At 35.8% G+C, this 16,326-nt stretch overlaps 3 protein-coding genes across 3 annotated transcripts; 1 reads left to right on the top strand and 2 right to left on the bottom strand.

Annotated features, from left to right (window-relative positions):
- Positions 1-162: 162 nt before the first annotated feature.
- On the bottom strand, positions 163-9,008 carry LOC116292591 (retinoic acid receptor RXR-alpha-B). The gene is made up of 4 exons (XM_031699937.2): positions 8,783-9,008; positions 6,505-7,299; positions 5,086-5,676; positions 163-4,477 (listed from the first exon to the last, which is right to left on the bottom strand). The coding sequence occupies exons 1-4, from the start codon at positions 8,826-8,828 to the stop codon at positions 4,230-4,232; spliced, it is 1,680 nt and encodes a 559-aa protein (XP_031555797.2). The 5' UTR covers positions 8,829-9,008; the 3' UTR covers positions 163-4,229.
- Positions 9,009-9,418: 410 nt separating this feature from the next.
- Positions 9,419-15,954, top strand: LOC116292559 (thioredoxin-like protein 4B). Its single transcript, XM_031699907.2, has 3 exons — positions 9,419-9,641; positions 9,741-9,892; positions 14,735-15,954. Exons 1-3 carry the CDS (start codon positions 9,510-9,512, stop codon positions 14,898-14,900), a joined length of 450 nt encoding a protein of 149 aa, XP_031555767.1. The 5' UTR covers positions 9,419-9,509; the 3' UTR covers positions 14,901-15,954.
- On the bottom strand, positions 10,693-13,002 carry LOC116292550 (uncharacterized). Its single transcript, XM_031699896.2, has one exon. It carries the CDS (start codon positions 12,562-12,564, stop codon positions 12,007-12,009), a length of 558 nt encoding a protein of 185 aa, XP_031555756.2. The 5' UTR covers positions 12,565-13,002; the 3' UTR covers positions 10,693-12,006.
- Positions 15,955-16,326: the final 372 nt, after the last annotated feature.

The raw sequence follows: 16,326 nt of genomic DNA, 5'->3' as shown, positions 1-16,326 counted from the left end.
ACGTATATCTGATACAATAGTTATTGCAAGTGACATCATGGCTGTTGTCTGAAATGAATTTATTTTATTCTTATGGATTTAGAGATTACATTGAAAAAGCAATACCGAAGTCATTATCATTGCCCTGATTATTTTCAGTTAATATTCATCAAATGTAACAAATTAAGAATGGGTGTCAACTTTTATTCTCAAAATTAAAGAAGATCCATACTCATAGTTTTATGAAGAGTCCTAAGTGGTATTTGATTATGGAAGAAGAATCTGTTTGACAGATTGACATTCTATCCTTTTAGCTACACATGAATGCATGATTTCTAACATTTTTACCCAGTTTGATACTACCTATCTATTACATGGAATTCCTTCACTTACTGAAAGAGAATGTTCTAACGAAAGAATAGTTTAGCTTTGGTGTAATGTTTTCTCATTTCTAACCATGGGCCTTGATCACACAGTGCTATGTCTATTTTTATAAGAAAGAAAGATTAGTTGAACCCTGCCCGCATAACCTCATCCTGAAACGCTTGAATGTGAGGCTATGTGAGAAAAATCTATTGTTCTAGTCAACATGGCTGCCGCGTGAGAAAGATCCATGTGCAGTGTCATTCCCGGGAATAAGATTGTTTGAGTAACCTCCATAACATTGATAGTTATTCAAGTGTTACCGCTAAACAAAGAAACAATACTTAGGGGAATGACACATGGTTTCAGATGGAAAACATTCTACACTGACTATACTAGTCTGTTGGGAGCATTGCAAATAAAAGTAACCTTGGTTAAAAGCAATACATATAATGAAAATCCTTACGTAATTAATTTTATGCTCAACCTTACTTTGACTTTATCCTAAGAAACATTATCCTGGGTGTTCTCTTGCACTTTTAAATGCTTCTTCTATACTGTAGGTTTCATTTGCACAGCTGTTTCTTTGCTTCACACTCCATAGGTACTGAAGCAAAAAGACTTTTGGACCTAGGAAAAAAACCTGTAGGATAATGTCAAGTGACCAGTTCGATATCTAGATACTCTACATACTGTTTAACCACAAAATCATTTCAATGTTATCTAATACCCCATTCACACCAGGGCTTAAACATGTTTTAAAGTGGTTTAACTAAACAGGTTTGAAAAATTATCTACAAACACTGCACCATCTTTGGTAAAATAAGGCATTTAAGCTATCTTTTGTCTTGCTCTGATAATATTTTAGAAAGTTTCATGATATTGTAGGCTTCTAGTTTCTCCCCACCCCAATGAAAACATAGTTTAACTAAACACGTTTAGGTGTGAATGGGGTATAAGCCTATTCCTGTAACAGAACTAATTCCTCCTGGTGCAAATGTTTTCCCAATACTAGACAACATGTAATTCCCAAAAGTATTGATTTTTTCTTTAACTGTTGCACATAATGAGAAGACACATGAATATGAATACAGTGACCTGTAATGGAAAAACTTTGCACCACAACATAGTTTCCCTTTTTTTAATTTCCACTTGGAAGCAAAGTCTTTGACTCCCGTTTACTGGTATGTTATCAGAACATTTATTTTATGCTTAATACTGCTAATTTCTTGTTTCTTTTAGCTTCACAACTTCTAGGGTTTTTAGCTTTAGAGCTCTCAAGCATAACATTTTTACAATAATTATGTCCAGGTCCAGACTGAAAACCAGTTCAGTTAAAAAAATTCTTGCAATTTCTAGTAGGAATTTTTGACAAGTAGATTGACCAATCAGACTCTAGCCATGGTTTTAGAAGAATTGACCAATCAGTGGTGAGCATCTTTACTGGAACTAGCCTACTTATCTTCCCTGGCATCTTTTTGACAGCACAATGAATCATTTATGTCCTTATCCTTTACACAATGCCTTTTCTGATTCTCTTCACAGCTGGTCTTAGAAAAGAGATTTGGTAACTTAAAAAAAAAAGATTTATGAGTATCTGCCAAAAAAACTATCGGATACTTCTCTTACAGCCCTGCGGCTTTGAGGACTAGGTACCATAATGCATTGCAAAAATGACAAATACCTATGGCCCCATCAACCCACTAATGGAAACAGCTAGCATACTAATCATTAATGCATACAAGAATCTTAACCTTTCTGCTAACAATTGAGCATTCCCAGGACTAATAACAACAGCCGGCAGTCACCAGTCATGATGACCATCCAAATAATCATTTGTCTTAGAGCAGTCACCTCATTTCTGGTTAAAAATGACTGGCAAGTAAAAGATTTGACCAAAAAGTTCCAATTCTTGCTGGACGTCTTCTTAAGAAAACAAAAATCCAGCATTTTTACTGTTAGTCTAAATTTTATGCTGCCATATTATTATTTTAATTTTTGACGTACCATAATCAAATTGAAAGCGTCATTTTTGAAATTTTGACCATGAAAAATAACAAGCAATGCATTTCATTAATCTATATAGGATGGAGTTTTACATGCAATTTGAAACTTTCTATCCTAAAGTTCTCATTCAAAACAACATTGTGGTACAGATCTACAGCCCTATGAGACCAGTGTAGTGTGTGTCCTAGCATGGGAAGAAATCTCACAGGAAATTAAAGAAACAATAGATTTCTGGTTAAACCAAAACAAATATTTGTCATTAGAGTACAAACACTAAAACTATACAATACTTTGGACTATTTAGCACTAAATAGCACTATTTAAACAATGTGAAGTTCCAGAAAATATCCATACCCCACCCAAGGAGGAAATTGGAAACCCTGGAGTAGAGGGGGATAAGAGAATGAATGAATTACAGCGTTTGTATGGAAGAAAATTGTAAGTTCCTGGGGGTAGGGGGTCCTTTTAAAAACTTCCTCTGTGGTGGGAATATGGATATTTCTGGAACTACGCAATAGAATTAGCATAATGTAGCACTATCTAGTACTATTTGGTTTGCACACTTGGTGTTTGTGCTCTATAAGTCTACCTATACTGTTATTATACCTTATAATTCTGCTCTGGATAAAGATTACTTCTACATCAAGTGTAGATTTTAGATTTGACACATATGTATTGGTTATACCATGTGTGGAACGATAATATTATTATCTAATATACAATAATTATTACGTGTAAAAGATATAACACTTAGTGTTACTACCTAACAATATACATTTCAATATTTTAAGTACAATTCCTTTACATAAAAATATGTCCTTATTTGCTATTTCTCAATCAAACAATGAAGGTTCATTCATGTCTATCTTGGGTACCATTACAAACAGTTTACACTCAATCTAGACCAGAATGCACCATGTTCACTGTGTCAGAAAAGGCCTACATGAGATACACGTAAATGACCAGTAACAATATGTCATAAGACAATCTTAATCTCTAAAACAGTCTGGTTGCTGTTCTACGATATATACCTCTTACCTTCTGTTTAAGTCTGCCTTGAATTCTATCTACATAATACTGCCTAGTATAGCAAATTTTGGGTCGCTGAGAGAACACTCATGACATGGAAATACTGCACCTGGTGACGTTACCAACATTACTAGTAATTTTTGTCACTTTGCTTTTCTGACATTTTCTTGTGTTTTACGACAATCTTTGTTTATACGAAACCATCATCACATTTATAAAAGGCCATGTTCAAAATATTAATATTCGATAGCTAGGCTATCCAGAATAAAATGTTCAAAATTGCACCAAACCTCAAAAGCAGAAGTAGAAACAGTGCTGTAGATTCAAATACGTCGTTGAGTAGCGAATTCGCTAGCATTTCTACCAAACTTTTATAATAATTGCCGAAAGGCAGGAACATTATAAAAAGTACATTATTTCATTCCCATCAATAAATTAATGTATTTCATGATCCATATGTTTGTATCAAACATGAAATACCATACGAGCAAAGCCTCACAATTGAGTCTGAAGCTTAAGATATGAAGCATGGTCTATAAAATGGTGTGAGAGTAATTTTTTGATCAACAGGAACCAAAACACAAGAATCCAGGCAATATCCAGAAACAGAACAGGCTACATTTTTCCACAGACACACAAAACCTGCTCTCATATGTCTGCTATAACAGACTGCTTACATACAACCATTACTATCCTTATTCTACCTCTTATCTTCAGTACCAGAGCATTATGTACGAGACCAAAGACTTCAAGCATGCCCTTGAAACAGCCATGAAATTTTTCCTGTTAAGTGCTTCAGGAGTCTATCAGCATTTTCCCTTACAGAATGTGTACAGTGTAAGTATTGTTTACTAACGCTTGGCGGAATGAAGTAGATCAGAAAGGGAATCACTAGGGTGGATCTGTCCTGTGAGGTTTAGCATAAACAGACGTTCTATACTCTTGGTTCCAATGGAACGTAATTCTGGTAATCTGAGCAATATGTTACCAAATCGATTGGTTTCCTTTGGGAACGTAGTTTTGATGTAGTTTTGTAGAGCTGTGTGGAATTTATCCTGTAACTGTTCAATTAGCTCCTGATTTTCAAGACCAACTACATCTAAAATCCATAAAATAAAATCATTACATAAAATATTCCAGATTTATTAATGGCATTTCCACACAATGGCTCTTCATAGACTAAGTTCCAATCGCCCTATTTCACTATGACGTCACTGCTTGTTTATGTGGGGGATAGAATTGCCAAATCCAATAGAAAATTTAACAAAATTTGCTCCTAGCGAAACAGTTAAACATCTAAAATGGCCTGGTTTTCAGATTTAATATATGTTAATATGTACTAAAAAATATTCTGAGCGTTTGCTGGCTATTCTACTTCTCTTCGCGGATTGACACGGGTTTTAGAACAATTTTTGGTGAATTTGCGTTGATTTGACCCTCTCCAACGACCATGATTCTTTGCGTTTAAACAATAGATTGTTTTGATGTGACGTCATAGTGAAATAGGGCAATTAGAATTTAGCTGTTGATTTTTACAGCGGAAGGAAAACCAGTAAAACCTGGAGAGAATGAACAAGAAACTATACTCTCATACGAAAACCGAGTCAAGGGTTTTCGCTTTACCTCCTACTCCCTCCACAAAAATCTGTAATTCTAAACTTCATGAAGCATCAACAAAAAACCACTTAGCGGAAATATCTCACTTACCCGGATTTAACAGGACAATAATCTTCATGCAAACAAACTCCACCTGATCCAGTTGAAATTCCCTAAATTTACTTGCCATTTGTACAACTCTTTGCATGATATCTCCAATACCTGTTGTCTCAGCAGTCTCATAATCCAATATTTGTTTTTTACAGAGCATAGCTTTATCCTCTAAATTCTGTGACTGTTTAATCAAATTAGCAAGCATAAGCTCTACCCAACAATTTTTGATTAAAGTATCCTTGTCTGATTTACTTATATCCTTCAAAAGTGGCAGATTTTCAAACCAAGACAAACTCCTAACCAACTGTTGTTCAGCCAGTTGTGTGACATGTGCCAAAGTCTTTTCCTTCAGTTCAGTTTCCTTGCAGCCCAAACAGTCTTCCATATTTCCAGTGTTAACGGAATCAAAAGTGATAATTTTGTCAATAAGATCTGGTAAAGGTGCAGGTGGCTCAGGGTTTTTACAAGGCGACATCATTGATAAGCTTTTCCTTGGCTGCTTGCATGGTGGTTGTTGGTCGTCTTTAGTTTTTGGTTGTGTTAGTGAGTTCTTGTGTCTTCCTCCTGGTGCCCTATCTTCTCTTACAGCTTTTCAAAAACATAAATATATATATCACATAAGTATTCTAGACCAAACTTTTTTCTTTTTACGTGCTCATTACTGTACTGGAAATTTTAGGTGTTTTTAGTAGTGCATTCTCTTCTCACCTTTGGGTCTCAGGTTCGATTCCTGAAACACTCCAGTTTCGAGTTCTCTGTTGCTCAGGCTTAGCCTCAACTTTGAGCAGAATATTCATGTGTTCCAGTTAAGCTTTATGAAATTTCAAAGTGTTTTTATTGTTAAAGGTGTGCATTCTTTACTTTACTGTTGACATTAGTGAATATTTAGACACTGATGTACAAGGTTAACCCTGAGTAAATGAGTCTGTAATCAAGGAACACGGCAGTAATTTGGAACTCGAAAAGGGTAGCTATAAGCATCATATGAGCAAAGTTTGTTAGGCCTCTCCCTTGATTCTAGTGTTTTTATCTGGGTTCTCCAATGATCACCCTCCAAAAAACCTAACCAGCTAAATTCCAATTCGACCTGTGAGACCTTGATAAGCCCCAAAGGTTGTTTTAGGGTTTGATAAAATCTGAAGGTTTTTGTACTAGTCTAATGCGGGTAAGCCAAGAGAGGGTAAATTACAACATTAGTTTTGTTTAATAAATAAGAGGACTGAAAATAAAGAGATCATTAAAATCCTCAATTAACAGGGGCAAATTCAGGAATTGAAGGAAGGGGGCTGAAAACTTTGACACTAGAGGAACCAGTATGGCTAACCAAGATAAAGCTGGTCGTGGCCCCCTGCACGCACTCCTAATAAATTTCTGATAAATTCCACATTTGTAGACAAATAAACAGTTTTATCATACCTTCTTTAATCATCCCAACTTTTAAACATTTTTGAAATCTGCAGTATTGACACCTATTACGGTGCCGTTTGTCCATAGGGCAATCCTTTGTCAAATTACGACAAGTATAAGCCTTTTTATTTTGTACACTTCGTTTAAAAAATCCTTTACAGCCTTCACAGCTTGGCACCCCATAGTGATGACCAGTAGCTCTATCTCCACATATTGCACACATTTCATTTGTGGTTGGAGAGTGCAACAGCGGAGGAGATGTTGGAGACATGGCACCAATTGCTGTAGGTGAAGATGCAGATGAATAGGGTGTACTAGGAGGACTCTCATCAGTCGTCAGTGATAACGGAAGGGGAGAAGTCTCCTCCATTTTCAAGTTTTGATCTTCAAGGCTCCCAACAGAGCTCCGTTGATCACTAGCACTATTAACAACTGAGCCTGTATCCATTGGTTCAGACTCCTGCATGGATTTGCGTTTTTTATGAACCTCTCTTTCTGGCATGTGTATATTATTTGGTCTTGCCGTAGAGAGATTGTTGGTTTGTACGTGAAGCAAAGGAGGCATAACTGACACTGGAAATGGTGCTTGTGGCTGGTTCATTGCAAACTGTTGAGTTGGGATATACTGAGTTGAATAAAACAAGCTTGCTCCTGTCAAGCATGGAGATGCAGCCATACTTGGTGCCGAACGAAGAGGTATCATTGTTGGTCGAAGAAGAAAAGATTCCCTAACTGAGGACACTATAGCAATTGGATGTTGATAAGCCTTTGGCTCTGAAGAATTGGTTTCTGTTCCTCCTGGTTCTGTAAAAATAAAATACATTTCCCATTACTTCACAAACAAACTATAATACCACCTCCCAGTAGACTCAGTTTGTTGGGCACCAGACTGTTGCGTGGGAGGTCTAGGTTTAAGCCTTGGCTGGCCAACAATCAGGGGCTTAAAATATCTTAGTAGAAGGTGCTGCCTTTGCTCTAAATATATCAGCAAATGGACCTTTGCTATGGCTCGGATGACAGTTTTTTTTACATAGAGGGCCACAAGTTTATCACTGCTAAGTTGACAACTGCCACATGTCATCCTTTCTAAATAAAGACAATTATTTTTATCTCTCTTTAATTTCCCATATTTAGAACGGAATTATTGACATCCTTAAAATTATTATAACAAAAATAATTAAAAACCGATGTTTGACATCATAACATTAGGATTATAATATTATGTGTCAAGATGGTCCAATTGCCCTGTTTCACTATGACATCACTGCTTGTTTATGTGGGGGATAGAATCGGCAAATCCCATAGAAAATTCAACAAAATTTGCTCCTAGCGAAACAGTTGAATCTAAAATGGCCTGGTTTTCAGATATAATACGTGTTAATATTTACTAAGAAATATTCCGAGTGTTTGCTGGCTATTCTTCTTTTTGTGGATTGATACGGGTTTTAGAGCAGTTTTCGGTGAATTTGCGTTGATTTGACCCCCTCTGACGACCATGATCCTTTGCGTGAAAACAATAGATTGTTTTCATAGTGAAATAGGGCAATTGAAAATGCAGTAATCTCATTGATTACTGAATATGGACCAGCTGAGATCTCGTAAGATATAAATTTCAAAATATATATTTTGTTGCAACATGGTCTATGAAAACTCAAAAACAAATGCCAACCAATAAAATATATGATGATAATAATATAATACTAAAAAATTATGTCAATAAAAATGAAATTAATAATATTATATTACAACCGAAAATGGAGATGTGTCTGGAATAAATCTGCAATTCAGATGCTTGATTATTTAACGCTAAATTATAAAATAACATATCCCAGATTAAGAAAATAAGAATATAATTGGAAGGTGTTATTTTAGGGTATCGCACACGTAGGAGTAGGGGGGTTATAGGATTTGATACATATAAACAGAAGACTGTTCTAGCACACGCATGCAAGATCTACTATATCGATATCAAAAACAAGTTTACATAACCAGATAAGTAAATGATACAGATAATGAAGGGAAGAGAGATCTTAGACGGGAAGGAAGACGATGAATATTACATCCGTTCTGACCATTGCCAGCACTAGCATTAATTGCACTATGAAGTTTGTTTACAATCAACTATCGCGGGCAAACTTCAAATTGTATTTGATTTAGGACCAATTAGGACCTAAAACGTACATGTTCTAACTTTCGAGCTTGTCGTTTTGGTTAAAAATAGCAATATTGTTTAGATAAATGTTGAAATATTCATTGACAATAGAAGAACATTCCTTTCGCTACCCACCATGTCGTTGTAGATTGGTGCTGTTTTCAGTTGTCCTTTCGTCCATTCTGCACGATACAACCAACTCAAACCAATCATTACCACATCAAAAAACATAACACTGTCTAAAACTTCTATCAAACTTAGGATCAAGGAAGAAAAAATGACAGAAAAAACCTAAATTTGACAACAAAAACGGTAAAGTTTCGATCATAGCTGTACTTCTCTCTCCTGCGCAAGCATGCGTGATGGCCTCGTGCAACCATTCACAACATCCTAAGAACGCCAACTATGATTGGTCCTCTAACTCTCTATCAAAATCAAATAATAAATCATTAAATAGCGACTGGAATCTGTGGAACTTCTTCTGGATTTCTAAATACAATAAAATAAAACCAAAAATGTAAGATATGAAGAAGTTATTTTCTAAAAATTGAACTAAGAATTTTGCTTTACCTCATCAAATCCCGAATCTTTTCTATGTGTAGCTAAAATTCTTACAAATAATTATTTTATTACCAATAGCTGTAGTTTTCCTAGTATTTGAACTCCTAAATATCTTTTTCAATGCTACAGAATGGGATTGAATGGATGGGAAAAGAGAAAATAAAAAAAAAGAGGTACTAGGGTCTAGGTTCTCTCGACATGGAATAAGGCTAGGCTACTGTTTCAAAACAAAATGGCGGAAGAACGAGGCAGAAGTTTGCTGAAGGTTTGAATTTAGAAAGTCATTTTAAGTTTATTAACAATGAGCTACCTGCTTCAGAGGCTAAAAACCAAGAAAGATGTCGATAATGCTATCAAAAATACAGAAGATAAAGTTCTGGTGTTGAGATTTGGTAAAGAAAAGGATGCCGTGTGTATGCAGCTTGATGACATCGTAAGATAATAATAATTGTGCTTTTAATTCCCTATTTATATAGTTACTTGACCCATCAATAATTGTTGCAAACACTTTATGTTTATCTTATATCGAAAGCTTTCAAAGACCTCCCAAGAGCTGGCACGAATGGCAGATATTTTTATCGTAGATGTTGATGATGTCCCCGTCTACACGAAATACTTCGATATCACTCTTATACCTGCTACAATATTATTCTTCAATGGACAACACATGAAAGTAGACTATGGGTTAGTATAAATCAAAGCTTTTTTACTTCATCCCATCCTACCCTCCTTTCCTAGAAAATGTCAGGGGAGGGTAGGGGATGGGAGGTGGACAAAAGGCCTGTGAACTTGACTTTCATACAGGTCAAGGTCAAACAATGTTATTCAAGAATTTATTGACATTTGCATAAGAATTACCTTTAATAATTAGTACCCACATGAGAGTGAATTATTTATTCCCAAATTTTAACACCCATTAATAAATATTTAAAGTGCTAGTCTTACGAAAATGACACCATCCCTGGAAATTGTACCATGTAAAACTAGATATGTAATATAGCTTACTGTCCAAATTCTTTTTCGATACGAGACTGGGAAGATGTTGCATTTAGCCGGTAAAGTTTGGCCGTTTGAGTCCGCCATTAAGCGATTGCGTTCCTGGCAACTTTTAGTGATTCGAAGGAAGTGACATCATACGCTCAACCCTTCAAAATTCCCAGCTTTTCACATTGTGTAATAATTGCAACCAAATTTTGATTTAAAAACAAGCCTTAAACCAAATCATGCCTTCTTACAGAGAATGCTGTAGAGTCAGTGTGGATAAAAAAGATGCCAGTTGCGCATATGATGTCACACAAATTAAAAATCGCTGCTCATAGAAATGGCAGACAAGCTTTTAACAATTTTCGGAAGTAGAATTCAGACAGGGAAAGTTTCTTTTTGGAACCAATTATTGTTTATTGGTGAACATTATAACCTAATAATAATAATAATAATAATTTATTGACTTATATTGCGCTGCTTCAATAAGATTATCAGCAGCGCATTACAATATATATGATATAAAATAAATCTAATCTAATTCACTAAAATTATAATATAAATAAATATTGTAATCACTATCGAAATTATATATAATAAAATATATATATAGTAAAGATTGGATTAAAGACGAGACATGTTCACTGTAACTCCGAGTTTCGTGCTTACAGTATAGACCACATTACATACTTTGTAATAAATATATATATATATATACACATATACACACACACTCATATATATACATACATATATAATAATATTAGGAACTAATCTAAACGAAATACCAATAAAAATCATAAAAATATAACTATATACATAAAATAATATCATGTCCCAACTTTGTGGATGCTCTCTGGATTACATAATATATTTCAAATCACCTAATTGTATGCCAGGCTAAAAAGCAAAGTTTTCAAATGACGCTCAAATGTGTTAATATCAGTTATTGCGCGCAATTCAAATGGAAGGTCATTCCAAAGTGCAGGCGCAGCTGCAACAAACGCTCTATCCCCTAAGGTGGCCCGTGTGCGAAAACTAGGATAAGCTAGCAATATTCCTGTAGATGAACGCAGATTGTAGTTGCCTTGACTCTTGATTGAAATCAATTCTTTTATGTACGGTGGCGCGAGACCTATTCAAGCATATACAAAATCAGGGATTTTTTTTGCGTCATTAATATTTTCGAAAAACTAGCACTTTAAGCTTGATAATTAATTTTCCATAGTTTCTAAGATATTGAGATCTAAAGTTGATAATTTCAAAGACTTTATGAACATTTTACGAGCAGAGCAAAAATGATGTAATGAGATATAAAACTCTGGGAGCTGTAGAGCATTTGAAAAGCAAGAGAAACACTGGGCTACACCTCATATTCCTAAGCTTGCTTATCTCTACAGCTCTTAGCGTGTTTATGTTACAATACAAAGACTTGCACACACATTTTATATTCCTTAAATATACAGTCAATCCCAAAAAGGTTGACCAAAACGAAATGTACAAATATGCAAATATAAAAATATAACTGTCACATGACTATTAACAATGGTTAGAATAAATAAAGTGTTTTGTAGTACAAAAAATAAAATAAAACAACCAGTTGGTCACGTGACAGTTATACTGTATCGGCCCCCTGCACTAAGTCTGGGGGGCAAAATCATGACTTTTTTTTGGCATAAGAAGAGACCGCCTATTGTTTTATCTCCCAGAGCAATTCCTCTAGGAAATCAATGCAAGGGGTATATATTTGTATATTTTGTTTCATTCAACCTTCTTGGGATTGACTGTATATTCTATAAAAGAAATGCTAGAGACTGTTAGTTAACCGGGTCGAAGACATAGGCCACGGTTATCTTCTTTTCCACCTGTATCCATTTTTCAAGGCCAGTTTTTCCATCACAACCCATGTTCCTCAGAACCCTTATAAGGTAAGGCACCGGTTTACAAAATTTGCTGCAGTTTGGGCAAATAGCTGTGACGTCGATCATTGGAATCTGGGTTATTCCAATGTCCACTCTTACTCGCTTGTATGGGCAATATCTTCCAACGACTTCTTTAACAGTAGTTTTGTTATATTCACGTTCGAGACGAAATGCATTCACGAAGAAATACAACCTTTGAAGTCGTCGAAGAGCTTTCCCGGGTGTCATTTTCAACTTATTACAACTTCCTCGACGTTGGGGGTTACTTTCAATAGTTTGATTTCTGCTTTGAAATGAAAGACGTTCGCGCTTGTTGACCATTCCATCACCGCCTTTCTTTGAAGGGGAATTCTTTGCTTCTTGTTCTTGTTCGCCATAAACAGGCGCAAGGAGCGCGACCAAAATCATGAGGAGAAAGAAGACGAGAAGTTTACCGCGCCTTGAGAGAGCCATTCTAACGTACAGTCTTCAGTGCTGTTCTGTGCCTGCTTGGGGAGTTGGTCAGTGTAGACTGATTAATGATGAGAGAAAGTATTGTCCTAAAACAGTAGCCTGATTTGTCAAGATGATTTTAGAATACCAGTTGCATAACGGGTGATTATTGCTGATCACCATCCGTTACGACAGCAGGAAAAAATTACTAACTACTTCTTTTCTTTAACTCACACGATTATAACGTAATATAATGCAAGTTATAAAATATTTGAGAAACTACTCGCGCTCTGATTGCTTGAAACGCTTGACCATCTAAGTTAAGCTAAAACCTGGAATGTAGAACTGAAGAAGTCCATTTATTACCATGGCTGTATCGTATATAATGCCTAACAATTTGTGAATTAGTTCATATTATTTCTTATTTATATATAACTTACTATATTGGGCAAGTAAGTTAGCTGAAGGAGTAAGACATATATCTGGCTATCTGATAGCTAAAACTTTCAGTTATTCAATAATAACGTGTAACAAAACGGAGATGAACAGTCAGTAAACGTCGTTAATCACCACTAGATTTTCTTAACATCATTCAAAAAGCTTCAAATATGTTTTCAAATACTTCTTCAGCATGCAGCCACTTTTAAAACCTCTATACGATGTTCGTTAGACTTTCCTGCACAAGAAAATCACCAGCTATAGAGTCCAACCTCGATACCCTCGACAACATCCACTGCCTTTTTTCCTGACAATCGTCTTCATATTTTGCTTTCAATTTTTACTTCAGTTGTTTAGTTCTACTTTATTTTGTTGAGTTTTGAAACAAACACCGCGAAATAAATTCATTGTTTGAGCAAGAGTCAATGGGCTTACGCCAAGACCAACGAAAGACAGCTAGGATCGCTTTGAGTGTATATTTCCCTTATGGAGAATAAACTCGTCCTATAAATAGCGAAGTCGAGCTAGCTTTTAAGCTGAAGAGTGCCTTTTGCCATGAATCTTTTACCTACGAGTCTTTAAAAGTGAATATCAGAAACCATGAAGTAATCAGTAAAAGTCGGTAGAGGAAGTCTCGACTTGTTCACGATACGATTGAATGATCTTACCTCGCTTACTTCAAATGAACATTCGACTTATCGAAAGTCTAGTTTAGACGGTTTTTTTATTTTTTTACTTCAACCTGCTTCTTTCTTTCATTCTTTTGACATACAAAACGAATGCCGCGTGTGCGTGTGCGCAAGGTCAGTGCTAGATAGTCTATAATCAGGAAATCCCTAGTACAGACTCGTACCCAGTCGTCACACGTTTTTTTCTTCTGTAGTTCGCAATAGAATATGGAAAAGCGATTAATGGGTTCCAAGGCTTTTATCCTTAACTACCTTCCCGTCAACCACAGCGTGAGTAAGAGAAGCGACTGTGTAAGAAGAGTCTGTGGAAAAACGTATGACGACTCGGTACCAGTCTGAATAACGACTGAATACGAGTATTAAGTGAGCACCTGCACGAGGCTGTCCATAAAGTTCAAACCGTTTGAGTTTTTTTTAAATTATCGGCTACTTTGAACAGCAAAAATTAGTGATAAAATTATACGACGTTTCGACATCTCAGATGTCATTATCGTCCACTTTAAATTCATAGGCTTCGGTGAATTTAGCATCTCCATCTTGGTAACTGTCCACGCTTCGTTCACGGGCTGCTGCCAAATTTGTCGAGGGCTGGATCGCGTAATTATGAAAGGCGCTGTAAAGATGTTGTCTTGAATTCCTCTGTAACTCGCGAAAAATATAACGGACAAAGATCATGGAAATTTTGGACATCTATATCCAGCATCGATTATGATCTATCTTTTTCAAGTTTTATCTCATTTTTGGAGATATCTTGTTACATTTGACCTTTTAAATTTTCTCCATTAATTTTCTTTCACTTTTCTTTCACATATTAGATTTTGTATCACGGTGAAATGGCATGCCTCACAGCACTGTCAATGTATGGAAAGGATAAAATATTTTTAACCAATCACAGTGCTAAAGCACTAGTGCTCATGCATTTACAATGTGGCTTCGACACATATAGCATCCGGCCTCACCGCATTCATAAACTCTTAATTAGACCCAAATATGATAATTTATATTCTTTTCAATGTGGTACACTCTTATGCTTTAACATTATACTATTATTATCATTATTACAGGACTCCAGATCACACTAAGTTCATTGGAAGTTTCAAAACAAAGCAAGACTTCATTGATCTTGTTGAGGTTGTTTTACGAGGAGCACTGAGAGGCAAGCTTATCGTTACCTCTCCCATTGACCCAAAAAATGTACCTAAATACACCTTGTTGTACAAGGACATTTGAATGGCTGAATAAATGTCAAGCAAGAAGGGATTGAAAATTTCATCGTTTTGTGGACTGAAGTGAAAGAACAGTGTTTTCAAGAGGAGAAAACCCTTTTATTGGATCAGCTGCAAGAAGAACAATGTTTTCTTTGTGTATTTTACCTTTGACTGTCTTATGATTTTGATATCATCTCTAAAATACAAGTCAGGCCTTGTGTGTCACTGGCAAGGAAAAAGATGATGTAGGTTAGAGAAAGAGTTATATGGCAACTAAGGAAGTAAAGGAGGAAAGAGTCAAAATCATGAGTGTAACTTTTGGTGCAGTGGTTTTTGAATCATTGTACCAATTATTACACTGTTTATTCTATGTAGCTTTGAATTACACACCATTACGCCAGGAAGAAGCTTGCAGAAGGTAGCAACTGCACAGTCAAGAGCTCAAAAAGAAGTATGTGAGGGCTGTTTCTTGAGGATGACAGGTGATGATAGCTTAAATGAGGTAGTAACATTTACACACTCAGCAACTTAAGATTAGATATACTAAACCCTACCTCTTTGAGAAGGAAACAAAACTATCTGATAGAACTGTAAAGGGGCAAACAAAATATCCCAAACCTCCCCTCCCTTCTCTCTGTAGATTGGAAAAGGGGTCACAGAGAAAAAAGCTCCCAACCCTCCCTCCCCCACTCTAAAAATAAATATATGGTTAGTGACATTTTGTGATTTAATGAGAGTTCAAAGTATGGAAAAGAGAAGAAACGTTTTTGAATCAGCCCTGTGGGAGGAATAGGACAGCTTAATTGGTTTAGCGTAAGCCCGGCTGTTTGCCAATGATTACTGATAATCCTGCTCTGTTCTTAAGATAATACATTAATCCATGTTGAGACCCATGGTTCTTAAGATTTGTTATTTAATGGCATATTTATCCAATATACAGAGGTAGTAGTTAACATCAATTGGTTTCTAGCACTAGTATCTTGGTCTTATGAAATAGATTCTTCGTAGTAAAAGTTTGATGTACCTGTTGTTCTTTGAGGTTAGAAGTAAATGACGCGCTTATCGTAAAATGCAAATGTTTGATCTTTTTTCTCGATATGATTTTTAAAAGATTTAGAGCTAAATTCATCCTGATCTTGGATAGAATTTCGCTGGATGCGCACTTTTCTTTAAAACAGATCTTTAATGAGTGGGAAACGTACCATACCTTGACTCTCAAATAGCATTTATCCTGAACCAATAAAAAAGCTTGAAATTTCCTCCTTCCAATCAATGCTAGAATCGGGAAGCCACTTCAGAGTCAATGGCTAGTGCGCTCGTACGAATCTGCTCTATCGAGCTAAACCACATAGCGTGACCGTGTTGTGGGTCGATACTGCAACAAGTGCTTGATAATTAGCTAACAATTTACCTTGGCACTGAGCCCAACAAGAAACCAAAAGTAGCTA

Source organism: Actinia tenebrosa, unplaced genomic scaffold (genome assembly GCF_029948245.1).
Source record: "Actinia tenebrosa isolate PJP-AT-01 unplaced genomic scaffold, QUT_ActTen_1.0 PGA_scaffold1__47_contigs__length_23844297, whole genome shotgun sequence".
NCBI classification, from domain to species: Eukaryota; Metazoa; Cnidaria; class Anthozoa; order Actiniaria; family Actiniidae; genus Actinia; species Actinia tenebrosa.
Note: the sequence above shows the minus strand (reverse complement) of the source record. Positions and strands in the feature narration are given on the sequence as shown.